Genomic DNA, 27,363 nt, shown 5'->3' on the forward strand with positions numbered 1-27,363 from the left:
GCATTTGTACTCAATTGCGTGGCGACTTTGCAATTACTTGACACGTAGTGCAATCGATCACCCAACCACTGATAAATGGCTGGATAAGATTGCAGTATAGTCTTAAATGGCATCAAGGCATCTGAATTATTTTCAGTTTTTACTTCTGTTATATGAGGACTATAAAGGTTTTTTGTTTTTTTTTAGGGGGATTCTGGTATGATTTAAAAAAAGGTTATTTGTCATACAGAGTGATATTGTTCCATGTAGGACTGACTCCTGCAACAGAACTCCTAAAGTAGGACATACATGATTTTAAACTCTGTAATCCATGCATATATTCTGATTTTGGTTGAAATTTTGTTACTGCACCACTTAAGTCTGTTTGATAACATAAGATTATCAGAGATCGTGGTAATAGGATGAACATAAGTAGCAATCTGGATAAAGGCTAGAAGACTAAGGCTAGCAGGAAACAAAACCTATTAAAATGGGAACATGATATTTAATTGCTTGACAATGTGATTAAGCCCCACCCCTTCCACTATAAGCATAGTAATTATGTGATTTAGCAGACCAACAGTCGTGACCCGGGATTGAATACCCCCTAAAACTGTAACACCAAGCCAACAGTTTGGGACCTGGTGAATGACTGGTCCAAAATGCTAATACAATAATAAATCCGAGATTAAAAAAAGCTGCAGGTGACATGACATAATGTAACAACATCTGATGTAAAGTCAAACATTTGATATATAATATACATTTGATATATAATCTAGCACACTTGTGAGTTGGACACCAAGGAGAGCACATGTATGCTGGAGTGGATAGAGGAATTGGCGATAAAAACCCATTCCTCAAATAAGCAAATTTGCTTGTTAAAGAACGATCCTCCACTAAGAGGCTACTATTCCTCACCTTATCAAATTGTCTACTTATAATGAGGCCTTAAAAATCCTCCCTCTGCTTATTTATAAAGTTGTAGATCAATTGTTTTCCCCTGATGAAGTTTCTTGATAAAACAAAATGTGTTGGGTTACTGCTACAAATTGTGATTGAAAAACAACTGTTAAAAACCGTGAATTACTTCAGCCACAAGGAGCCGTGTAAAAGAATTGTCAAAAAAAACTTTTTATTGGACTTTTTAATAAATATTTTTATATAAACAAATGTATTTTTGTATATAAGTACAATAATCATAAGTGTATTGGGCGCTAAGGAAACACTATTGGTTGGTTGTGCGAATTTTTAAATTAAAAACAAAAAAAAGATCACTAAAAACTAAAACAAAATCTCTAAAAGATGCTCACCGAATGCACAAACAACTTCTGCTGATTAGTGATTTACAGCATGCCTATATTCTGTTTGCTACCATTGCTGTATCTGCATATGGAATACTACACTACAGTGTTTTCCTAGAAAACGAGACAAACTGTACAATTCCATTTCCTATGTAGACACAGGTGTGGTCGCACACAGAATATAGGCATGTCACATTTTAATTTGCAAAGATGCTTGTGTATTTTATTCATACAACTACGTGACTAGGATGTATTCTCAGGAAAAAAAATAGATGCCCAACACGCAAGGGACCTTTCAGCTCATGCAAGATGTCAGAGGACACAGAGACTTTGCTTGGATGCCTTTTTTATTTTATTTAATTATTATAACGTTTATATAGCTAGGTATTGCCATTTTTGGGCTCTGGAAGGACTTCTTTGACATTGTACAACCAAACGGTTTCACTGGGGCTTGCTTGGATTTGTATAATAGATTCTAATATGTGAAAGATTGTTTATGGGCTTGCCTTGAGGTATTTTAATAACTACTATGTATTAATGTGACTTGATTACTTTTCATTTCATTGCAGGTAGTTCATCTGGGGAAGGAACGTGGCCAGCACACTCTCCGCTTCCACATCAGGAAAATTGGGTCAGTTTTGCAGATACCCCACCAAGCAGTGCTCTTTTAGCCATGCATCCTGCCTCTGTCCAGGTGTGACATTTTATTAGTTGCGTATTCATTTGCTTTATTTGATTTGCTTCATTCGGATGGCTTCCTTTTTCTTTCATTTTGCAGTGGTTTACTTTTGAATGGACAATATAATGTTTATTAGCTGTTTTGGCACTCAGAGTAACTTTAACTATGGCTTTTATACCGATTTGTATTCAAAACATGAGTGATTCAGTGTTAGGGTTTTCAGCCAGTGACCAGAAGTATTAATTAATATACTTCATTATAATCTTACCTAAATTGTTAAGGGTGTTCTTACTAAAGAAGAATTCTAAATAATATGCATTGCCCATTTCAGAAGTTTTCTCTCACGGTGAGCGAATTGTGTGTGAAATTTATATTTACTAATAAAATTATTAAGTATATCTAAGTTTCTGGTTTCAGATAACCTATTTTGATGATACAGTAACTTGAAATTACTGAACAGAAAGTCCTTCAGTATACTGTTCTGATATAACTGAAAGCCACACAGTAAAGTACATATTACCAGTAAAAGTTATTTGGCCATATTTGGTTTGTTTTTGTGTTTTGGTACTCCTGTTGAATAATTAACTTTTTGGGTCAGCTAATGTACCATTAAATGCAATTGTAGTGTCTTGTAACTGGCTTTATTGTAGTTGTCCAGGTCAAATTGCTTTGCTTTCATCCACGTGCACTTTCCACTGCTTGGTTCATGCTGCTTTCACTTTTGAATTCCCCATTTGTTCTTTTGCTTTATCACCAGGCAAATCCTTTTACACAATGGAAACGCACGCACACAGGCTGATATGTCATCTTATGCGTATTCGTTCCTCAGCATTGTTTTTAAACCTTCTAATATATCTAATTTGAAAGTAGAAAAAAAAAATTCATCCCACATTGCGTTAGGACAGTCTCCCCGCTCTATTGTAATGTGTGATTCAGGCTGAGGAAAGAAATAACTTCTAATTCCAGGACCAGACAACTGTTCGCACTTTGTCATCAGCCTCCACTACAAATGAAATCCGTAGACAATCCACTAGCTATGATGATCCATGGAAGATCACCGATGAACAAAGGCAGTATTATGTAAATCAATTCAAAAACATTCAGCCGGACCTAAATGGATTTATCCCAGGTAAGGACTTCTGTGAATAATTCTCAACTGCTTAAAAAGTTGCATGCGATCTAGCGTATAAAAATCTCAGCATTAATCAGCTGGAAGAATACGGAGTGCTGTTTTGAAATCTAGACATGTACATTAACAACTCGAAATAGAAAATCACTATTAAGCTTATTTATCTGCTATATTGCCACCAAGGGCATACAAAATGTCAACCACAACAGGATTAGGATTTTTTTAGGGCAGAGAGCTGAGCACAGAGAATGGCAGATCTGTGAGCTGAAGGCATGCCAGAAAATAGGTGTGGCCTTTGTTTTAGTTTTAGATTAATAAAACCAGGGACTTCACAAAGCAGAGTGTGTTTGATACATACTGTATTACAAAATGAGTGCATATAAGGCAACACCGCTTCCTGGCAAAGTCTGATTATCAGCAACAACAACCAAACTGGGGGCGCAGATTCCAGTATAGGTTTGTGTTACTAGACTAGTGCTACTAGATGAACTATAGGCTTCTGTTCATCCATTTGTCACATGACAGATCACATTATTAATAGTTCAAACAGTGCTGAAAACAACATTTACATCTAGCTCTATGCACAAAATACAGCAAATCTTAGCCCAGGGATCTATGCAAACTGCTACAGAAACACAACAAATGATCCTACAAGGGTCCTCTCCCTGACTGTCCATAATGCAGGAACAAGGGCAGTGGCAGTTAGTTACTGAAGGTAACCACAGAGTGGAAGAGCCGTTTAGGAGACCATTAATGAGGGCATTTAACGGTACTTGTGAGTTATGCGGGCTGCCGATTTTGTCCTTAAGTTTAGTTAACTTAAGGACACCCGACCGACGCGATGCCCGCGATTTAGCCCCAAATCGGGGGCATCGCGTCGGTCGTGGCCGTTATAAGGGGCCGCGACGCGATGCCCGCGATTTCCCATAGACAGTAATGTTAAAAGACGCGATGGACCCGATTTCCCATAGACAGCAATGTTAAAATAAAATGACAATGTGAAATTGGCCAATATGGGCATTTCACATTGGATATGTTTTAAAAAAAAATGTTTCATGGCCCTCCACGACCGTTAACGCCACCCCGCTATTGACGCCAACCCGAAGCGTGGCGAGCGCAGCGGTACGCGTCCTCCGACCTTTTCATACCCCTACTATCCACTAGGGCGTGGAGTGAGAATAGAATAGTGTGGCGATCGCAGCGAGCCACCGAGCCCGAAGCGTGGCGAGCGCAGCGAGGGGACGCGGATACCTTCACAGGTATCCGCGTGCCCTTGCGGGCTTCACAGGTGTCCGCGTCCCCTCGCGGGGCTCGCTGCGCTCGCCACGCTTCGGGCTCGGTGGCTCGCTGCGCTCGCCACACTATTCTATTCTCACTCCACGCCCTAGTGGATAGTAGGGGTATGAAAAGGTCGGAGGACGCGTACCGCCGCCGCTCGCCACGCTTCGGGTTGGCGTCAATAGCGGGGTGGCGTTAACGGTGGTGGGGGGCCATGAAACATTTTTTTTTTTTAAAACATATCCAATGTGAAATGCCCATATTGGCCAATTTCACATTGTCATTTTATTTTAACATTGCTGTCTATGGGAAATCGGGTCCATCGCGTCTTTTAACATTACTGTCTATGGGAAATCGCGGGCATCGCGTCGCGGCTCCTTATAACGGCCACGACCGACGCGATGCCAGCGATTTCGGGCGCGATGAAAAAATCGGCAGCCCGGATAACTCACAAGTACCCATTTAACTCTCTCTGTTCTGGGAAGTGTTAAAGGTGGCAGTATAGGAATACAAGGAGACTTCCACAGGATGCAGCTGCTTCCATGCAGTAGTTCTCTAGTATTCAATTTGTCAGATCCACTTCCTGCCCCAGCAGGCTTGCAGTCCATGGAACATCACAGGGGGATGGTCAGGAAGGTGGGCTCAACCAGCAGGGAATACGGGGATTATCTCACTAGTGAATCATGGGTGCTTCTGTGGAGTTGATGCTCATTAAAATCTTTGTTACTTGTGTATTTTCATGGCGCCCATTAAGCAAATAATGTAGTGTCCTTTTCAGAGTAGTGAGATCGCATTGCATGCAATTTGCATGCAATGATACTCGTTCAGTTTCACTGCACCCTTGCCCGCGGATCGCATCGCACGCAAATCTCATGCGATGCGATTTAGCACAACCCCACTACTCCACACCGACGTGGATAGTGGGGTCATGAAAAGGTCGAGAGGACGCTTCTTACTACAGACTCAAACCTTTGTGGTTGGGGATCAGTGACTTTCAGATATTTGTTCCAGAGTCTTTGTCTATAAACATCCTGGAGCAACGCGCCGTGTTCTACGCTTTGCAACTGGTGCATCCTCTTCTAGAATTCAATTGGACAATGCCACCGCAGAGCATACAGTATATTAATCGACAGGGCAGCGCCATGCTGGAAGTCAGTTGGGTCCTGGTTTGGGAGGAGGAACATGCCAGCGCCGTCTCTGCAATATTCAGTCCGGGAGCAGACAATTGGAAAGTTGGCAAGATATAGATCCTGGAAAATAGGCCTTTATATCTGAAGGTCTTTTGCATGTTATCCCAATGGTGGAGCCTTCCACACGTGGATCTAATGGCATCTCGCCGGAATCATCAGCTATTAGAATATTGTTCACGGACAAGCGATCCGGTAGTGCAATTACCAGTTTGTGTACCTGTTCCCTCCTTTTCCCTCTGATTCATTACCTTTCTGCTGCGCATAAAGAGAGACTGTCAAGGTCATTTTGGTGGTTCCAGATTGGCCCCATTGTGCTTTGTATTCAGACCTGCAGAGGCTTCTGATAGACCAGCCCTGGCCTCTTCCTCTTAGGGAGGTTCTTTTGAAGCAAAGTCCTTTTATCTTTCCGGACTTAAAGCGTCTACTTTTTAATGGCATGGTTGTTGTGAGGGCCCTCTTGAGATGCAGGGGGATTCCCCAAGCTTTCATTCCGACCATGCTTAATGCCCAAAATGAGGTTACCTCAAAACACTTTCACCCCATTTGGGATGCTTACTTCTAGTGTGAAAGTAAGAGGGTGGCCCCTCCTGAGGTTCAAGGTGTCTCATCGCTTGCTGTTCCTTCAGAGGGTCCTTATGCCAGATATTCAGATGTTACAAAAAAAAAAGAAAGGGACTTCAGAGGACACAACAAAGGGACAGGAATGCAAATTTAGTAAACCATCATAATACAATAATGTTGGTCTTTAAAAATGCAAATATGGTTGACCCACGGTAGTAGGAAAATTCACATGTGCTTAGTGGTTTGTCTGTCATGGACAATCTAATACTGAGAAATCAAGACATTATGGGAGATGGGCTCTGAGTTTCTCTATTCAATCTATCTACCCCACTTAATGTTTTGAGATGAAGTGGCTGAAAAATACTTCCAACCTGCAGTCTCTAACAAAAGTGCTTCTACGCTTTATTTCCAAGCACAGCAGCTAATTTCCATTCTTGAGCTATAGCTGCTTTTGTGGTTATCCGTATATAGCCTGTGATATATTTATCTTCTAGAGAGAGGCTTCTAAGGTAATGAGGTAAGGGACACTATAGGGTCAGTCATTACTGGTTTCCTCGTAACTTTACTAATTCTAGTAAATGCTTAAAAAAAAAACAAAAAAAAACCTGTAGTGTAATTTTCGGTACTCTTTACTTAGAAGGGCGCCCACGATTTTGATCGTGGGCATCGTTAGTAAAAAATCTCGGGCATCTCGGGCATTGAATGCACTAAAAAATCGGGTGCGATCAACCGACGAGATGCCCGAGATTTCCCATAGGGAACAATGTTAAATGTCTCAATTGACCCAATTTTCCTGTTCAATGCCTCAATTGACCCGATTTTTCCATAGGAAACAATGTTAAATGGGCCACAGAGGCCAAATAGGCACCCTGAAGTGTATAATGGCCACCCGAATTGTTAACGCCACCCCACGATCAACGTCAACCCGATGCGTGGCGAGCGCAGCGAGCCCGCGAGGGGCGGCGGTACGCGTCCTACGACCTTTTCATACCCCCCAATATCCACGTCGGCGTGGAGTTGAGAATAGAAAGTGTGGCGAGCGCAGCGAGCCCCGCGAGGGTAAGCGGACAGCTGTGAAGCCCGCGAGGGGACGCGGATACCTGTGAAGGTATCCGCGTCCCCTCGCGGGGCTCGCTGCGCTCGCCACACTTTCTATTCTCAACTCCACGCCGACGTGGATAGTGGGGGTATGAAAAGGTCGTAGGACGCGTACCGCCGCCCCTCGCGGGCTCGCTGCGCTCGCCACGCTTCGGGTTGACATTGATCGTGGGGTGGCGTTAACAATTCGGGTGGCCATTATTCACTTCAGGGTGCCTATTTGGCCTCTGTGGCCCATTTAACATTGTTTCCTATGGAAAAATTGGGTCAATTGAGGCATTGAACAGGAAAATCGGGTCAATTGAGACATTTAACATTGTTCCCTATGGGAAATCTCGGGCATCTCGTCTGTCGCATCGCACCTGATTTTTTAGTGCATTCAATGCCCGAGATGGCCGAGATGGGCGCCCTTCTAAGTAAAGAGTACCTAATTTTCCTTATTTACCTGCAGCACTCCCCCCTCCTATCTCCCTGTCAATTGCTACCATACTGTGGAGGGCAGTAGCATGTCCTCTGGGCTAGCTTCATCCGTAAACTTCCCTTCCAATGCACTTTTATTGAACCAGGGTTTTACAACTTTACTGCAGAAAGTAATACTACTGTATGTGCCTGCCCGCTTGAGATAATGACTTTGAACAATAGCCACTGAACTATGGGCATATTTTTGAATGCATTCTGTATGCATATTAATACTGTTCTATGGGGCAAGGTTATACAGAATGACAAAAAATATTATTACAAGAGTAGCTGGAAACATCTTGGAAGGAGAGGGAAAAAGCATACTAGAGGACAAGATAGTATTAACCATGGTAAAATGTACACATCCTGTCTCTTATGATTAATGCTCAAAACATGTACATATAATTTCTGAGGACCAGTTTACCATATAATAGTATTGCAATATGTGCAGGCTACAGTAACATGGGAGGGGCACACAACAAAATTTCTGACACATTATACAAGGAAATATTACTGAATCGGACATCTCCCTATTAGTCTACACCAACAGATGTTCCATGCTTTGTAGCCGCTTTGAGTGTAAAGCTGCTCTTTAATGCAAGTGTTTGCAATGCATGTATGCTCTATTTTACATGCCTCTGCCAATGGTAGTAGATTAGAAGGTGATTGCAGTCTAAGTAGATCAACAAATAGTGGTCTGTAATGCCCCTTTCCCACTGCAGCTCTTAAACGGTAAATTGCCGTTTTTTCCCCACTATTTACCATTTAAGGCTGCAGTGGGAAAGCGCCAGAGTTGATTTACCGGTTAAAGTTAACCGGTATTTCAACCCATTTAAAAAGCAGAGTCCTACACGTTTAGATACCGTTTTTTAGGCAGTGGGAATGCCTCTTAAACGGTATTTAAAATCCCACACTACTTCCCCCTCCCCTGGTACCTGCCCTGTGCCCGCCCTCCCCTGATACTTACCTGCATGGGGGATCCGGGCAGCGGGGTTCACACACTGCTGAGGAGTAAGCGGGGTCCGGCATGGGCACAGTACTTTGGGTCCCTCTGCATGCTGGGCAGTGGGGACGCAGCGGGGTCCATCCCGCATGGGCACTGTGCTGGTGGTGCATTCAGGGTCCGGCCAGTCCCTGTAGCTGATGGGAACTAATAGTTCCCACTATGCGCATGTCTAATGAGTGCTGCCCATATCAATGAACCGCTCATTACATATGTGCATATGTAATGAGCGGCTCATTGATATGCATGGCGCTCATTAGACATGCGCATAGTGGGAACTATTAGTTCCCATCAGCTGCAGGGACTGCCCTGACGCTGAATGGACCCTGCTGAACCGCCAGCGCCCACAGCACAGTGCCCATGCGGGATAGACCCCGCTGCGTCCCCACTGCCCAGCATGCAGAGGGACCCAAAGTACTGTGCCCATTCCGGACCCCGCTGCCTCCTCAGCAGTGCGTGAACCCCGCTGCCTGGATCCCCCACGCAGGTAAGGATGAGGGGAGGGTGGGCACAGGGCAGGTACCAGGGGAGGGGGGGTTATATTACTGGTTAATTACCGTTTTGTAGCTTTCACAAGGGGTGCAATGTGAAAGGTACAAAAACGGTAATTAACCAGTAAAATACTGTTTACTACATGCAGTGGGAAAGGGGTTACCTGCTTTGACCCGTTTAAAAAAAAAACGGGTCAAAGCAGGTTTGGCAGTGGGAAAGCAGCATTAATCACCCCTTATTTATAGTCAATGGACTGCTTGAAGGCCTGTTTCAGGGAAAAGCAGGAACAAGCACAATGGGTGGATATTTGATCATGCATACATACCCTTAAATGGCAGTATATAAATAGCCACAGATATAAGGTCTCTAGAATGGCAATAAAACACAGACAACATTATTATGCTGTTATGCATGATTGAGTTAATCTAAAGCTACATTAGCAATGCATTATTGTGTAACACCTATTAGTTATTAATCACTGGACAAATTGCTCTTTCTACATGGTTTTAATGTTTTAAATAAGTAAAATAAATGCAGTATATTTAGTATGCAAGCTATAGATGCATTTTTCTGTAAGTCTTGTGGTGTCAACCAGTGACCCCATAAACAAGGATTTTGGAAGTTCAAAGCCCCTTCAAATTGTAACTTTTGCCAATTTATATATTAATTTGTGTAATAAAGAATGTTTTCTATTTAGGATCTGCTGCAAAGGAATTCTTTACAAAGTCCAGACTTCCTATTCCAGAGCTTTCTCATATTTGGTAAGTTTTTTTTGTTTTTTTTTCTTGTTTTTGTTTGGTATTGATGTACAGGACAATTGGATTCTTTGTTCATGCATTTTAGGCTTGCTAGAATTTTACATGACGACCAAATTTAGCCATTCAGTTTTTGTGGTGCTTCCACATCTTAGTGGCCACCGCTTACGCTACGCCACCCTCCTGTGTCCACGCCGCCATGTATTTCTTTTAGTAAAGTTGTGGCAAGGGAGGGGACATTGGTGCTGGTATTCCGCCATTTGGCTGCCCCCCAAATACTCTCCATTTTCTGCCAAATATCCTTACATAGCTGCGAACGTAACTACCGTAGCAGTGACCGCAAAGATGAGGAAGTATCATTTTTGTTTTTATTCCAAAGTGCAGTCCGTATGCAGAACGAATAATAATGTTGTACCTGTGCTGTGTGTCAGGGACCCACAAGGATTGCAGAACTGCCAACTCAATTATACCTCTGCCACGACCAACAATAATCTTAAAACTAATTGAACCAGGAGAGTTGTGGGACCCCAACGCCTTATACACTAATTGCACTAAAGTTTAGCAATATCCACATCCACGCAGTCAGGGATTATGATCCCTCTCGGCAATTTAAAAAAGGAGTACTATTATTCAATTGCACAAGGCCTGAATTCACATGATCATGCTAATGAAACCTTCCAGAGCAAAAAAAAATTCCTTTATCTGTCTCCTAATGAACAAATCGGACTTGAATCATAGAAATGAATCTGCTTATAGCTAAATGGGCAGCAGATTCCTAATCCACTTTAAAAACAATATAATACCAACTACTGTATCTAAATATTGAGATTCTGTTCTAATTTCTCTGAACCCCACACCGACATTCAGAATACACGTATCCTGTATGCTCTGATAACGAAATGTATGGCTAACTTATTATTTATACTTCAATATATGGATAGTGAAATGATTAATTCCCTGAAAAGCATAATTATTTTGTAGCATTAGGAGCACTTGTGTGTTTAAATAATATATGCAGAGTAGTCTAGTAATAATATAGCCCAGCTTCAACTGCAGTCAGAGAAGAGATTCCAGCACAATTGCTAAACTTCCCCACGCTAAATTATAAGGATATTAAATGTCTTAGAATAGGTTTAACTACCAAAATGGTTTTCCTCACAAATCGAAAAAGTGGATTTATATTCCATGACCCTCTTGCACCCAAGTACTGCCAATTGTACAGCAAAAAAAAATGTAATGTCCAACACCCATCTAAAGGCCCATACACACTGGGCGAATTTGAGAAGAAAATCGCTCAAAACACCCAGTTTGAGCGCCTTTCAGCTCAAGCCGCCCAGTGTGTATACCCCAGCGAAGAGCGCTGCTGCGCGCTCCCGCATCATCGCTGGGAAAGCCGCTCATCTGCTGGTAATACCAGCAGATGAGCGGGTTTGAGGACTACTTTGCATAGCGCTGCGCTATGCAAAGCCTCCCTCTCCCCGATGGGCAGGGGGAAAACGGCTCAGTGTGTATGCACTGAGCGGCTTTTCCCCCAGCAATGAACGCGATCATCGCTGTCCATACACGCTAGGCATGGTCGTCCAGTGTGTATGGACCTTTAGAGAGAGTGTCAAAATAACTATATTTAACAATATCCCATCTGGCAATTTTTCTAACAGAATTAAAAATGCTTGGTAAAATTAACATCCCAATTTTCTTAGGTGCTTAACAAAGTTGTACATTACTACCACAAAAAAAAAAATCTGCATTATTATCCATTTTATAATGGAGAAAAAAAATGTATCAAGTTGACATTTGATTACTGTTCCGCATACATAATTAACACAGGAAATCTTAAAATCTTAAATCTTTAATGTACTGTAACTTGAGTGCATAATTTAAGTTGAGTCAATAATCACATTATTTTTCCTGTATTGGAGAACTTTTTCTTGCTTTCAAAGACTGTTTTTCAGACATTTAAGTTGCATTACCTATGTGTTTTTCCTTGCGACCTACGTGGTATGTTAGTGTTGCTGCAAGAAGTAGTGTTCATTCTAGCACCCGCAATCTTTGAATACCCATGCAGTTCCTTTCCCCTGCCTGGGGTGTCACTGTCTGCTGTAGTGCTTCTAGCACAGTGTGGTCTGCATATCAGCACTGATATGCAAACCAGACCTGTGCTAGAAACACCACAGCAGACAGCGACACCCCAGGCAGGGAAGAGGAACTGCGTGGATTTTCAAAGATAGCGGGTGCTAGAATGAACACTAAGAAGTATGCATTCTGTGTGGTTGCAAACTCATGAAAATGTAGGACTAATGGTTGCTGCTCTACAGCTAAATATAGACTAACTGAAATCCTTGTTTGATGAAGAAGAATACAGGTGTTTGAGACTGGAGAACAGTGTGTTAAATGCCCAGTGCTTGAAGCACTTCAGAAATGCAAGACTGCAAAACCAAGTTGCATAGTCATCTGCAAACAGCCTACACTGTGGCTCGTCACAGATTTCAACCTATTAGTAAGTTAGTGTCGCCACAGTCAAAAAAACATAGACAAAAGTGATCTGCAAACTGTAACATGCATAGCAGCAGTGGATATTGGGTATATTATTCAATGTAATGAGGAGGAACAAGATGTACTTAAACTCCTCAGAGCCCAGGGGCCATGAGTGGTGGTGGGGTTTGGTGGAATCAGCCAGAATAACCCCCCAGAACCGGTTGTCTATCTTCACTTTAAATTTTGACTGTGCGGTTTGGTCTATGACCAAATACAATACAAGTGACATAGTCAAAATTGCCTTGCTTGCACAGTCTATTCTATCCATGCGATACCAACCTCGTGGGGATGTGAATCAGTATCACAAGCAGGGTTAAAATTTTAACTAACTTTCTATCCTATTTAGTCAAAATTGTAACACAAAATCACACCAGGTGTACACAACTATTTAAGTTTTTTATGTTAGTGCCTAGAAAAAAAACTGGGTACTTATGTAATATCTGGACTCCCGTTTTTCTTATGAGACCGCGTCCCCTTGCGGGGCGCGCTGCGCTCACCACGCTTCGGGCAAGGTGGCTCGCTGCGCTCGCCACACTATATAAAATCAACTCCATGCGTAGTTGGATAGTAGGGGTATGAAAAAATGGGGTGCATTTAACATGGGAGTCCAGATAATACATAAGTACCTAAAACTGCTAACTAATGACGATTAACCTAGGGTTTGTGTGTTCAATGTGCATTTTTGCTGTAACTCAAAATGTAGGGCAAAGTAATTTGAGTTAAAAGTTTGGATTCGGGATGGTTGTGATTTATTTAATGAACACCTGTGAAACTTCTTTCTATTAAGAAGCCGCGATTAGAAAACATTAAATACATTGACAATATGTTTATTAAATAATGATTTTTTTCAAACAGTTGAAATATTTAACTGAAATTGCTGTTCTGACATCCCGTATTAATAAAATAAGAAATTGTAAAAATCTGAGAAGGATGGTGGACACACCTGGTCGATGTGGAATAACCCCCTGTACATGTACTTGCATGTGACAGATTTCCATTTAACGGTCTTCTCCAATGTCTAATGAATTATTGGAAAATCCATAAATATCATACTGTATGACACCCAAGTGGTGTGTTTTTTTTTATTTATTTTTTGCTGATTTATGTACCCCTTGTTTTGAAGGTCACTGTTAAAAGCAAAATCATATTAAACCTTAAGTTTTTAACGCTCGAGTAGGAATTCCAGTTTAGTGACAGATAATTTGCACATAGTTTTCCTCAGGTTATAGTTCTGTTATTAGTCCTGTGATTAATATTACACCTGGATTATGGCCTATAAACACTGCATTAGAGGCAGAGGATATGCACTATAACGATATTGTTCATTAAGTTATTGTTCATATCATTAAGTTAGTACAAGCGATAACAATGTGCACTCCCTTGGGTCGTTATCCACCTCCTTTGTCATCTCTATGTACAGTCCAATTTTGCCAATGTTTATGACTAGGTGCATATTGTTCAGCTTGAATGAAAGATAAAGATACATTTTTCATAAAACAAGATGCTCAGTGGTAAAGCAACTCTGGCCAGTATTCAATGAGAAAAATTTGCCTTGTTTTATGGCTATTTTCGCGTTAGAAGGAGCATTTTGCTCTCCAAAAGTGAACCACCCTATTCAATGTGATATTTTCGCCGTCTTTTTAAGTGATTTTCGCCGTGTCTCTCCGTGTAGCAATTCTCCATCTTTTCATGGAGAACTGGAATGTGAACTTTTAAACTAAAAGTTTTTTTTTTTTTTTTAATTTTGGTGTCAAAAAATCAGGATTTTTTTTCTGTGAAGGGGCATGTTATTTTTATTCATGTTCTTTTAGCACATGAATATATATTTAATTAAAAAAATATATATTTTTTTAATTTATTTTTTTTATTTTTATTTTTTTACACAGAGCAGCCAGCAGGGGGCCGGAGCTCTCGAGCCGCTCATTAGATATTCATATATGCACGATCGGATGCAGTGAATACACGGTCCCCCGCTGGCTATAGGGGGGGGGGGCAGCTTGTGCTGCCTGGGTCCCAGGGAGCCCTCCTCCCCTCCACATATGTTCTGGGGCAGCCAGGGAGACTTTAATCTCCCTGGCTGCCACTGTCCCCCGGCTCTCTGCCGCGGACGCTCGTCCGCTGCAGGGGTTAAAACTCGCCACGAGTGGCGGCGAGTCTTAACCACATTGAATATTGGGAGCAGGAGTGGCAGCGAGCCCACGGGAACAGGGCGAGTGCATAAATCTCTCGCCATGCACAGAGCATTATTCTCATTGAATACTGCCCTCTGTCTTGGTCTTTATCTTTTGGAATATTTCAGTGTCTGTATGCTCTATATCGTTCATTCTATGGGCAGTATCCAATGAGTATCCAATGAGCAAAATCGCTCGCTGCCCCTGACGGCGAATCTTAACGCCGCAGGGAGCCGGGGGATGGTGGCAGGCAGGGAGATGGAAGTCTCCCTGCCTGCCCCAGAATATATGTGGGGGGGAGGTGGGCTCCCCGGGACCCAGGCAGCACAAGCTGCCCCCCAGGACAGCTAGCAGGGGACCGGGTAGGAGACGCTAACACTGCTCCTGATCATGCATATCTAATGATCGGGAGCAGTGAATATATAAATATTTAATGAGCGGCTCCCGGCCCCCTGCTGGCTGTTATTTATTTATTTTTTTTAAACCCATTATTTTAGAAGTTCACCATGAAAAGATGGCGATTGCTACATGGTGACACACGGCGAAAAACACTTAGAAAGCAATTTGCTATCTTCTCCTTGAATACACTCGGCAAATCACATTGAAAAACCACAGCGAATTGCGGAGACTATCAGACGGCGAATTGTCCGTCATTCACTGTTCGCAGACGGCGAAAAGTGCACGTTGAATAGGGTGATTCACTTTCTGACACAAAAAATCACCTTCCAAAGCGAAAATAGCACAAATTCACCATGAAACATGGCGAATTGGCCTCATTGAATACTGCCCTATAGCACCGGGGAGTTCAAGGGAAATCGTTAAGGATATTGGGGCAGATGTATCATAGCAGCGCTTATCGCGCCGCTATGATACTTCCTGCTTCGCCTCAATAGCGAGGCGAAGCAGGAAGGGACATCGACAAGATGTATTAACATCTTGTCTGCCGAAGCGGGGGAGCGTTAACTCCCCCCTTCGGCGATGTCCCTTTCTGGAGATAGCGCATCAGTATTAACTGATGCGCTATCTCCTGTCCCCCGGCCGGCCGCACTGGGCATGCGCGGGATCTCGCGTGATCCCCAGCGCAGCCCAGACCTAACAGCAGGGACAGCGCTGTCCCTGCTGTTTAGATAGGGCTTCGCCAGCCTGATGCTGGCGAAGCCAAAGTAGGCTTCGTGCGGAATGGTCAGCGATGCTGACCGTTCATACATTCGGCCTGCTATCATTTTGATAGCAGCGCCGATATGGACAGGGGAGCATAGCGCCCCTGTCCATTACCGCACGCTAGCTCCATCATACATGGGGGAGAAGCGGTATCAGTGCACATAACGTGCGCTGATACCCTTCTCCCCCATAACGACGGATAATACATCTGCCCCAATGTTAGCTGCCTCTTATTGCATGGTGTGTATGCAGCTTTACACTCACTCGCTGGACAAGAATTATGAAAAATAAAGGGGCGTAATGATCTTAAAGCATTTTATTCATGGGATTTTACAAGCACTGCATTTGAAAGCTGCAATTAAAAAAAAAAAAAAAATATTTAAAAAATAAGTCTATTTTCATTGTCCATCATAAATGTTTGTTCTAGAATCCACAAATGCAGAAAGTAGCAAACTACCATCATAATGTTGATATTTTGTGAGCAATTTTACAATGTGTTTCTTATTTTCACTGTAGATTTATGTATTTTTATTACTTTTTCATTGCAGGGAGCTGTCAGATTTTGATAAGGATGGGGCATTGACTTTGGATGAGTTCTGTGCTGCTTTTCATCTTGTCGTGGCTCGAAAAAATGGATATGATTTACCTGAAAAACTGCCCGAAAGCTTAATGCCTAAACTTATAGATTTAGAAGAGACTGCAGGTATTTGAAACTAGGAGTGCCGTGACACAATGCAAAGCGTAATCAGTTCTATAATAATGTATGGTGTGGTGGCTGTTTAGAGCACACGCACTGCCCCCAAAGATGGTGACCTTTCTCAAAGTTTTTTAACTTTAAAGTTGCTTGTAGGGGAGCGATGGGGACTTTTGACCTCAGTATCTATTTTCAGACTCTAAAAATGGAGTTGAGTATTGCTGCCTAATGCCCTCTTGTCGCACAGCCATATTTTGGCTGGGTACCGGGTCCCACTACTTCCTAACCCACATGGCTGATGGGGGTTGTGACATTGTAGGGTCTACCACCTGCTGCAGCACCATATCCAAACAGAACCATCGGCACCATGTGGCAAATTTAACATGGCCTCTAGGCACCATGTTTGAATTTAATACCGGTGCAAGGCGCCAACTATGTAAAAATGTGAAATGTTAATGTGTTTTGATGTGCCGCAGCAAGGCTTCTTGTTATCCTCATATATATATATATATATATATATATATATATATATATATATATATATATATATATATATATATATATATATATATATATATATATATATATATGATAAACACAACAGCGGCACTCGTGAGGAAATTTTCAGCGTGTATTCAAATAAATCCAACGTTTCGGGGCTGGTAGCGCCCCTTTGTCAAGGTGTGGGTAACGTTACCCACACCTTGACAAAGGGGCGCTACCAGCCCTGAAACGTTGGATTTATTTGAATACACGCTGAAAATTTCCTCACGAGTGCCGCTGTTGTGTTTATCCTTTATTTATTCGCTGCGTCCAGAAGGCACCGGAGGTGGCTGAAACCCGTTGGGTGAGTGCCGGGCCGCCCCCCCGTACATATATATATATATTTCCCCCCCCCCCCCTCCCCTTGTTTCGTGTGTGTGTGTGTGTGTGTGTGTGTGTATATATTTATTTAAGGGGTATCTAATTTAAAGCAATTAAAGGACCAGTCTTTTTTGTGCAAAAAGTGTTATTAAGCTGCTTGTGGAGATACCATCTAGTTCGTGGGTGGTGGTGTAATGATTCTTTTGACTCAAAGTTACCAGTAATTTCTCCCCTTTTTTTATGCGCAAGTCGCAGTGCGTGCGATCACAAATGATCAGATTCCCTTTATGGCCAAGCATTTTCCAAATCTCAGGAAAATATAAAAGAAATGTGTATAGCATTTTTGCTGCCTTTTGGGGGTGCTGAATGATTTATATCAGATTTGACTATCTAAAAAGACGTGTGCACCTAGGTTTAACAGCAGTTATCTTATTTGTGATTGGTGAGAGGGGTTTGAGTTTTGGAATTGAATGTATTTGTTTTAGCAAGATATAGCATACTATAAAAAACAATATATATATTCAGTTACTCTACGGAGACAAGTGGGAATAGTAAAGCAATAGGTGTTTTCACAATATAAAATCATACTTCTAGACCCAGTGTATACTGTGATTAGAATAAAACTGTATTAAAAAAAGAAACCATACAAACTTTTTAATGACTATCGGCTTTTGCGTGTAGTTCACAAATGATGGAGTTTTTAGATATCCGTTTTTTTATTTTATTTTTTTTCCTAACCCAGAATCATCCTATATATGTTCTATTGGAACACGTTAAAGCAAAATTATCATTGTTTATGAATATAGACTCTGATGTTATTATCTCAATTAAACCTTATTCATGATGTTATTTTTAGTAGTAGACCTGTCTTTACACTCGAGCCCTCACAATTTTGTATATGTTGAAGGACTGTAAAAGACGAATATTCTATGTGTGTAGATATAGTAACAAAAATTATTTTCTTCAATTACGCTGCCGCCATAGCTGGTGAACAGTCTGGTGAGGTCGGATTTTCGAGTTCTCCTGTAGATCCTCCTCCTAGTAAATCACCTTCCATGCCATCTTTGAACCAGACATGGCCTGAAATGAACCAAAGTAGTGAGGTAAGAAATCTTTCACATGTCTAATCTTAACATATTAAAGTTTGATTTTATTGCTTCTTAGAAATGATGTACTGTAATTATAATTTTAGTAAATGCAAAAATAAAAGGCTGTATATTGTAGTTTATGTTTAGGTAATATGTGAAGGGTAGTTTACTCTATAATTTGGCAGTTTCAACTTTAAAAAAAAAATGTAGTTAAAATAATTATATCTTAGTACTGTGTACTCCGTTAATATCAGTAGTGGAGAACATATATATGTTTCCTCTAAAACCAAACAAGGGCATTCTAGCATTTATATTGTGGAATTGAATAAACTATGTCCCTTTTATTTGTCTGACTGCGTCTGTGTACTTATAGTAATGTTTGGTACTTAAGCTACAGTTATCTGTTATGTTTTAACCTATATGGCACTGCCGACACTTTGTGGTGCCTTCTAAATTTAATACAAATGTAATTACAAATGACAAATTTGTCTATGAAGGGACACTAGTATCGGTAAAAGTAAGCAAGCAGATCACTATTATGCAATGATACATCGATACGATTCAGTACGCTGCTCATTACTTTGATACTTTAAGGGACTGATTTGGTTGCAAACATGTAACCTGATCATGTACATTTACCACAGTGTAAGACTGAAGCAAATTAAATAATTAAATTCAGGCCTTCAGCTCTGAACAAAAGGGAGAATGTTTTTGTTTAAATTCCAGAACAAATTACGGATATTCGTACTGCTTGGACAAAGTGTTTGGAAATATATTTTACAAATGGTAGTAGGTACTTCGGATAAATGTTCAGCAGATGTAGCTGGATGACCAATTCTAAATGAATTGCTTTGGGGTAAAGTGGCTACCTCCTACCATATGTAAGTTGAATGATTAAAATGGCTTGTACATTTCTGTCTGAATTTGTAAGGACATTTTTAAACAAGTCAAAGACTGCATATGTTTTGCTGTACTGTATAATGAAAGTGTATTTTGGTAAATCTTTGGGGCAGTATTCAATGCCACCTGCGAGGGGGGGGGGGGGGGTATGCCTCCCGCACTGGCCGCTCACCCTACTCAATGTTCCGGGGGAATCCTTGCCGTCAGAGGACGGTGAGGATTCCCCCAAACGGTGAGGTTCGCGGCTAATGCAGGGAGTCCGCTGCATTTAAGGTGCCCATACACTAGTAAGATTTATCTTCAGATCTGGCTGGTTGGAACAAAAACATGGTTATGGATGAGTGACAGTTTGTCAGTTTTCCAGCATTTCTAAGCAAATGGTCAACTGTCATTTGCGCTCATCCATAACCATGTTTTTTGTTCCAACCAGACAGATCTGCAGATAAATTTGAGTGTGTATGGCCACCTTTAGCCACAAGCCTCGCCGTTTTGGTGGGTACACACGCCATTTCCACCTCGCTTTAAAAACCCAGCTAGGTGGAAACGGCGGATGCAGGTGGGTCAGTTGAATACTAACCCGTGAGCAGTGACAGCGAGCTATCAGCACTGCTCCTCTTCACAGCTCGCTAAAGAGCATTGAATATACCCCTTAGTTTCATTGTCCCCCACACCCATAACACACACATTTATTATATCCCCTTTTTCTTAATCAGAGTTGTAGGTGCTAAGTAATAGGCTAACTTTCTTCCTGTGCGTGCTTATGCTTGATGGTCTTCATTGGGAGATTGTGCATGTTCCTCACTTTAAAAATAATGAAATGTGTGCTCATATCTCTGCACAGCCTGTTATAATGTGTATGAAAGAACACAGGGAATATATTTTTTTGGCAGAAGTAGTAAACCTGCTTAAATCTACACAATTATTTTCTAATTCCCATTGTTAATAATGGCACTGTAGTGTAGCTATAGCTTTAGGATAATCTTTTTGCCCTTTGAATGCTTTGCTAATCTACAAGTTGTTACTAATTCATATACAGCTTTGTCACTTCATGCTGGCTGTTTTTCTGCCTTGTGTAAAGCACTAGCTGCTTTGCCTGGCATAAAGTGAACTGTTATTTGTTAGCCCATATCGTATCTCTTATATGAACTTAATAGTAAAGGATGAGCATGTTTCATTATTTTTGTAGACGCGGTGTGTTTGCTTTATAAGTCAACTGACTGAAGCATCTATGTTTTGCATGATACATAACCTCTGCCCTGGCTTGTCGCTCTTATAAACTCTATAAAGCAGCAGTGTGATGGAAAGCACATTACTGGGGTGTCACACTTTACATTTTGTTCTCCTTTATTACACAGTTCTTGTTATCCTGTCTCATTAATCAATGATATCAACTAGTTTAATTTCTGCAGATAAATGGGTTACACTGCTAAGCATTTAGATTTGCCAATTACAAAAGAGATCCTACATGTCCAAAGACATTGTATGCATAGCACTTGATGAATCTTGGCTCCATTATAATATTAGACTTTCCATTCCTGAGGCCTGTAGAACTGGCACACCTTACAGTGTAACCCATGAGTGTGGGTTTAATTCTGCTTGGATCTTTTCCTTTCCTCTTTATCATGCTGACCTGTGTCTCCTCTGTCTGTTCAGCAGTGGGAGACATTTAGCGAACGTTCTTCAAGCTCACAAACTCTGACCCAATTTGATTCTAACATTGCACCAGCTGATCCTGTAAGTCAATCACGTAGCTTGCTTGTTTGAAATTAATCAATGTATTAACACTGAATTCTGTACATTATATGAGCTCAATAATTCTTTATTGCATGATCAATGACTGCTGCTATCGGTGGACAGTTCTGATTGTTATATATTTCTGCTGGAATGTAATGAGTTTAATCTTCCTCTCTGCGTTTACAGTTTCTTCTAGTAGGACACTGGACATAGTGCTATGACATGAACGAAATGAAAAGCATTTAAATGTGTAGAATTCCTAGGATAAATTTCCCTAGACAGAGCTACAAACACGTGATCTGGTTCCAAAAGAGTACATTGCTGTAGTAAATAGAGCTGCAACCACATAGAACACATCCCAAAACCTAGCAGACAGTGCTTTTTTTGTATTTTTTTTTTTTAAATTATTATTATTATTATTATAAATTTTTATTTTAAGTTACTTTTCTCTTTCCAACTAAAAGTATACACATTTCCTTTCATTCATGAAACAAATGCAGTTACTGTTTAAAGCAGGGGTGGGGAACCTCAGGCACAGGGGCCGTATGCGGCCGCCGTAGCCAGTCTGAGTGGCCCTCCCACCCGCCTGGCAGCTTTGTCGGGAGTCAAGTACAGGGGAATTCTCGCGAGATTCCACTTAATCAACAGTAGCCGGAGACTGTCAGTAGCCGGAGACTGTCAGTCCTATTCAGCAGCAGGCTCCAGAGCGTGGGACGGCTGCAGCAGGACAATTTGTAAGAGAAAATTTTACATATGGCCCCCCACCCCTGGTTTAAAGCAAGGGCAGATAGAGCAAGTTTAGTCTTTGCTGGTATTTACATATACAACATGTATAATAATTTATAAAGTCCTGTAAATAATATCTGCATAAGCACAACGGTGTTCTGAACTCCAGTGTTAAATAACTAAAACCTGTGTTTTCAATATAATCGTGCACATCCTACTGCAGCCGTTGTTAAACTAAACATCCTAGCATGCCCTGCTACAGTTTTGCCATATGGCCATGATAAAACTGTTGCAGGGCATGCTGGGATGTTTAGTTTAACAACAGCTGGGGTGCCAAGTTTCTCTATCACTGTCCAGAATTGTGACTTACTGATGAAAAGAAGACCTCTGTGACTTGATAACAGGCTTGTTCTTTTATATGGTTGTGGTATATTCAGGTGTAGTACCTTTTTTATAATATAGAATAGTATTTAATATACTTGTTTCCTAGCAGGGCGCCCACTAAGCAAATAGCTTAGTGTGCTATTCTGCGTAGGAAAATCGTATCGCATTGCGTACCGTCTATAGTGCTGTGTGATGTCCATGTTAACTGCACAGGAGTGTTTATACAATGAAATATTGCATAGGATCGCATGGCACCAAATGCAATGCGATATTTGATTGTACATGCCATGAGATGTGATGGGTGCTTACAATTGTAAGCACTTGCACCTACGCCATTGTTTAGCGTCAACCGCAGTATCCACGCCACCCCGAAGCGTGGCGAGGGGCGGCGGAATGCGTCCTCCAACCTTTTTATACCCACACTATCCACGTCAGCGTGGAGTTGATTTTAAATAGTGTGGCGAGCGCAGCGAGGCGAGTGGACGTGGATAACTTTGCATGTATTCCGCGTCCCCTCGCGGGGCTCACTGTGCTTGCCACACTATCTAAAATCAACTCCACGCCGACGTGCATAGTGGGGGTATGAAAGCACCCATCACATAGCATCACATCTCATTGTAATCACCCATCACATCTCATTGTAAGCACTCATCACATCTCATGGCATGGGTGCTTGTACAATCAAATATCGCATCGCACTCATCGCATGGTAAAAACGTACCATGAGAATGCGATTTCACTACGTTTGCATATGTAAGAAATCTGGGTGCCCTGCTAGGAAACAAGTACCTATTTTGATTTCACTTTTTTTTTCTTCTTCTGAAACCCGTCCATTACTTTTGCAGGACACTGCTATTGTTCACCCCGTCCCCATAAGAATGACTCCCAGTAAAATACATATGCAGGAAATGGAGCTAAAGAGGACTGGAAGTGGTGAGTGATCTGCACTTCCCATTTACTTCCTCTTTGTAATTAAAAAAATTAAATAAACAGCATTTAATAGACCTATAAGCACTGTCATCTGATAGTAGAAAAACATGTATATTACTTTAGAGTTGGTCATCACTTTAGCAGACGTGTAATAATTGTGTTGAGTTTTGCCTGTTTGTATTTTATTTTGGTTCTTTAGATACTGCTAATCCCACAAGTCCTATGAACATAAAACCACAGGAGCTAACAGAAGAAAGCAGCATAAGTTCCTCTGTTAAATTTGTTTCTGGAAATCCTGTTGGTAAGTACTTTTTCTGCTTAGTTTTTTTTTTTTTAATTTGACGTAATATTTTATTACATGTAATGGGTTTTAATGTATCTGACCAGTTTTTGGTCAAACACATGTACAGTAAGAATGCGCTGGCTTCGTAACTTGTGACATTGAAAATCTGGAGTTAAAGCAATTTTGAACCTGTATACATTATAAAATCTGATGCTGCAGAATTACTACATTTTTTAGAATGCGCCTTCAAGAGCATTTTTTTTTCTTTTTAATTAATGTGTGATTATTTTATCTGTTTGCATAATGAATTGATAACCTGTTTCCTGGCTGTAAATCTGAACCTGTGCAAACCCTTGGAAGACACTGTATGAAAAGCTAAGCTAAAATCCCATACAGTTACAAACTAATTGATGGTATACAGGTTGAGTATCCCTTATCCAAATATCCGTTATACAAATTATTCCAAAAACCAAACATTCCGGAAAGTGGAAAAAAAAATTCTTTCTAAAAGCACTGATGAGTACATGATATGTAACTGTGTTTGTACAACGTAAATGCAAGATACCTCAAGATACATCATTGAAATATAAAAATATTTTCAAATATGGAATAATCAGTTATCCAAAATTGTTCTGGTCCTGAGCATTTTGGATAAGGGAAACATGAAGTACAATTGTAAGATGGCGCCTCTCTTGTTGATCTCACAATTAGATCAATATAGCCTACATTCCTTAGAAGCATACAATAGAAGTCTGTATAGTTCAAAAATTTAATGGTATTATTCCAGACAGTATTGATGTATTTTTCTGGTATTTCAAACATTTGAAGATAGCAAACAGGAGTCCCCAACACGGTTTGTCCCGTACCGGGACTTCATCAGGGGTTTGCAAGTATGTTATCCGTGACAATATTTACAAGATGAGTATGGTCTTAGTATACTGGTTGATAGGTCCTTATATAGGTGGAATACCTGAATATAAAATGATATGACACTTGTTCTTCACTTCTCCCACTATCTGGATCAATGTTATTTTGAAGAGGAAAATAATCTTCTTAAAAGCCTTCTAATGCCATCCGAAAAGATGATATGAAGCAAATTAAGAAGTTGAAGTAAAATATGGAACTTCTTATCCTTCCTGTAAGGCCGTACCTTTATTTGATTAAAGTTGTGGTAATGGCATCGTTGAGGACTGGATGGGCTCAAAAAGATATTTTGGTCTGGCTTAGCCTCCTTTAGAGATAAAATTGCAGGTATACGAATATAGTCTGTGCAGATGCAGTATGTTGAAAGGGCAGGGTCTCCTCCTGGAGATGTGCTCATGTGTGCTGCACTGCAAGAATGGCGTATATATACACAGTATCCCTTATCCAATATCGGTTATCCAAATTATTCCAAAAACCAAACATTCCGGAAAGTGAAAAAAATATTCTTGCTAAAAGCACTAATGAGGACATCTGTAACCGCACTACTAAGGACATGATATGTAACTGGCACTAAATATGTTTCAGGAAAATGATTGCTTAGCATTCAAAGTCAGTACCTGAGCTAGTATACAACCTTTGTTTTTCATGTTTGGAAACCTTGTTTTATGCACAAATAAAATATATTTGTGTGTATTTCATGTGTTTGATGTGTTTGTATAACAAAAAATGCAAGATACCTCAAGTTACATCATTGAAATATAAAAATATTTTGAAATATGGAATATTCCTGAGCATTTTGGATAAGGGATACTCAACCTGTATACAATATTGCCAATGTTCGTGCTTCTAAGCAATATTGTTTATAGTGGCAATGATAGTGGCAGTGAAGTGTATCAGCTAGTGTGTATGGGGCTTAAGAAACCTCTCTCAGCTTCATTTTGTTTTTAAAATTTGCCTAAAGTAGAATCTGATGCGTTTCTCTCCTTCTTTTTTCTTTCTTTCTTTGCAGTAAGCACATATGGAGTTTTTGGTTTTGTATGCTCTATTAATGTATTAATGCACTAGCATTAAAGTTACATTTTTTTGTTTTGTACTTTCTGTAGCAGATGGATATAGCAGCTCAGACAGCTACAACACTGATCCTGAAGAGATTGGCAATGTGGTTGCTAGGCAGCGGTAAGTGCTATATTATGTATTCTTTGTGTTTAAACATAGCAAGATAATCTAAACATTTTGCAGTTTTTTATAATATTAATTATATAATATTTAAAAAAAAATGTAGATCGCCCTGTTTAAAAAAAAAAAAAAAAGTGGATAACCCAACCAATGTTTTAATCCATAAGACTGTTCGTTATATATTGCATATTTTAGATAGAGAGAGGCTGACGGATGGGAGACTGAGGGACAGATTCAGTTATGAGCAAGGTGCTGCCGTAGTCTTAAGGTTCCCATACATGTTGCGATTTTAACATGCGTTTTGAACTTTTAAAGTTCAAAATGCATCGCATCGGTTAAAATCGCACCGTGTACCTGCGGGGATGCGATGCGTGTCCCCGCGGGGACAATTTTGTATAGCACAAAAAGTATCTACAGGCAGTACTTTTTGTGCTACATCACATCGCATCAGTTTTGTAGTACATGCGATGCGATTAGGTAACTAATAACCGTTCGGTAACTATATACTAAAAAAAGGATACAATCGCACCCACACAGTACAGTAGATCACATCGCATCCCCCTACAAAATCGCACGGCACACATATCTGCACGTGTATGGGCACCTTTAGTGCTACGTTTCGTTCTCTTTTGTGCTCACTGCCTGTGGAGGTGCGAGCAGAAATGATTGTAAACACCTTGCTTGTTTTTTTTGTTATGTGCAGACAAATATCTCCAAGGTTATTGTACTATATACGGTAGGACACACTGGGACCCTTGTCTGTGCAACATTTTATAAAGATTAAAACAAAAGGTTTTATTGTTATTATACTGTATGGCCATATTACAGACCTGACCAAATTAAATTTGAAGGTGCCCATACACGGTACAATTGCTGGGTGCGATGAGATGGGCGCCTCATCGCACATCTCATCGCACAGCTCAAAAAGTATGTGCTGCACTTACTTTTTACTAGATCTCATCTCATTGCATGTTGTAATAATGGCATTGGTTACAGACCTGTACTATATAGCCATGCTCACTGCACAGGCAGCTGTCTTTGCTGCACACTCACTGGGCAGTTAGCAGCTCTTGGTATTTAATCTAGATTCACATTAAGTTAATACTGAAATGGACTCCCCTAAGGACACCTTAGTGGAATCAATCATTCTATGGCTGGAAGGTGATAAAAAAAAAGGAAAAACTACTGAAACTGTGGAATTTTAGCAGCTAGGTCTTGAGGGAGAACTGGCCTCTAACACTGGTGTCATAGCGGGATCAGTGACAGGATATCTGGTAGAAACAGACTCTGGAACATCACTATATGCAAAAACCGCTGACAGCTCCAGCGATTATTGAGGAATATCTGAGGGTCACCGCAGAGAAAGGAAAAGCAGATACCGCAATCTTCAGTGCTACTAATGCACGTCATTATGAGCCTCATAAAGGCTGGAATACCTATTCATTTGGACACTCTATGAAAGACCATTCTGCATTGTTTTTTGGGCAAAGTCGAAGTTGATTAAAACATGTGGAATGTATTTCACAGGGTCATGCCCATATTAGATGAAGCATTAAGGGTGAGCTCTAAAATAATAGTTACTGTATTGTCAGTATTTTCACTTTGTGCGTGTCGGGAGTTATGACTTACTAAAGTGGTAACGCTCATTATTTAAACATTAATACAATCGTAATCATTTTATTTATTTAGTGCTTTACTCCAGCAGGACTATTTCCGACGGGTGAAATAGTGGTGGGGGCCTATTCAATGCTGTCTTTCTCGACAGCATTGAAAAGGCATCTCCGCAAAACAAGCCCAACTTTAAAAGCAGTCAGGCTCTTTTTGCAGAGAACGACTGTGGATTGTGCAGCTCACAGCAGGATCTCT

The 27,363-nt window shown here is 40.8% G+C and overlaps 1 protein-coding gene across 4 annotated transcripts in view; it reads left to right on the forward strand.

Annotated features, from left to right (window-relative positions):
• Positions 1–27,363, forward strand: part of REPS1 (RALBP1 associated Eps domain containing 1) — an 80,585-nt gene that overhangs the window by 41,594 nt on the left and 11,628 nt on the right. Inside the window, exons 5-13 of one of the 4 annotated variants that reach the window (XM_083176584.1) lie at positions 1,853–1,977; positions 2,929–3,091; positions 9,870–9,933; positions 16,343–16,497; positions 18,337–18,455; positions 20,994–21,074; positions 23,030–23,117; positions 23,314–23,415; positions 25,425–25,497. In XM_083176584.1, coding sequence (XP_083032710.1) covers positions 1,853–1,977; positions 2,929–3,091; positions 9,870–9,933; positions 16,343–16,497; positions 18,337–18,455; positions 20,994–21,074; positions 23,030–23,117; positions 23,314–23,415; positions 25,425–25,497 — 970 coding nt within the window. The remainder of the gene's footprint in view (positions 1–1,852; positions 1,978–2,928; positions 3,092–9,869; positions 9,934–16,342; positions 16,498–18,336; positions 18,456–20,993; positions 21,075–23,029; positions 23,118–23,313; positions 23,416–25,424; positions 25,498–27,363) is intronic. The other 3 variants (XM_083176585.1, XM_083176586.1, XM_083176587.1) reach the window with 3 other exon arrangements.

This window comes from Crinia signifera, chromosome 3 (assembly GCF_055691185.1).
Source record: "Crinia signifera chromosome 3, ASM5569118v1, whole genome shotgun sequence".
NCBI lineage: Eukaryota > Metazoa > Chordata > Amphibia > Anura > Myobatrachidae > Crinia > Crinia signifera.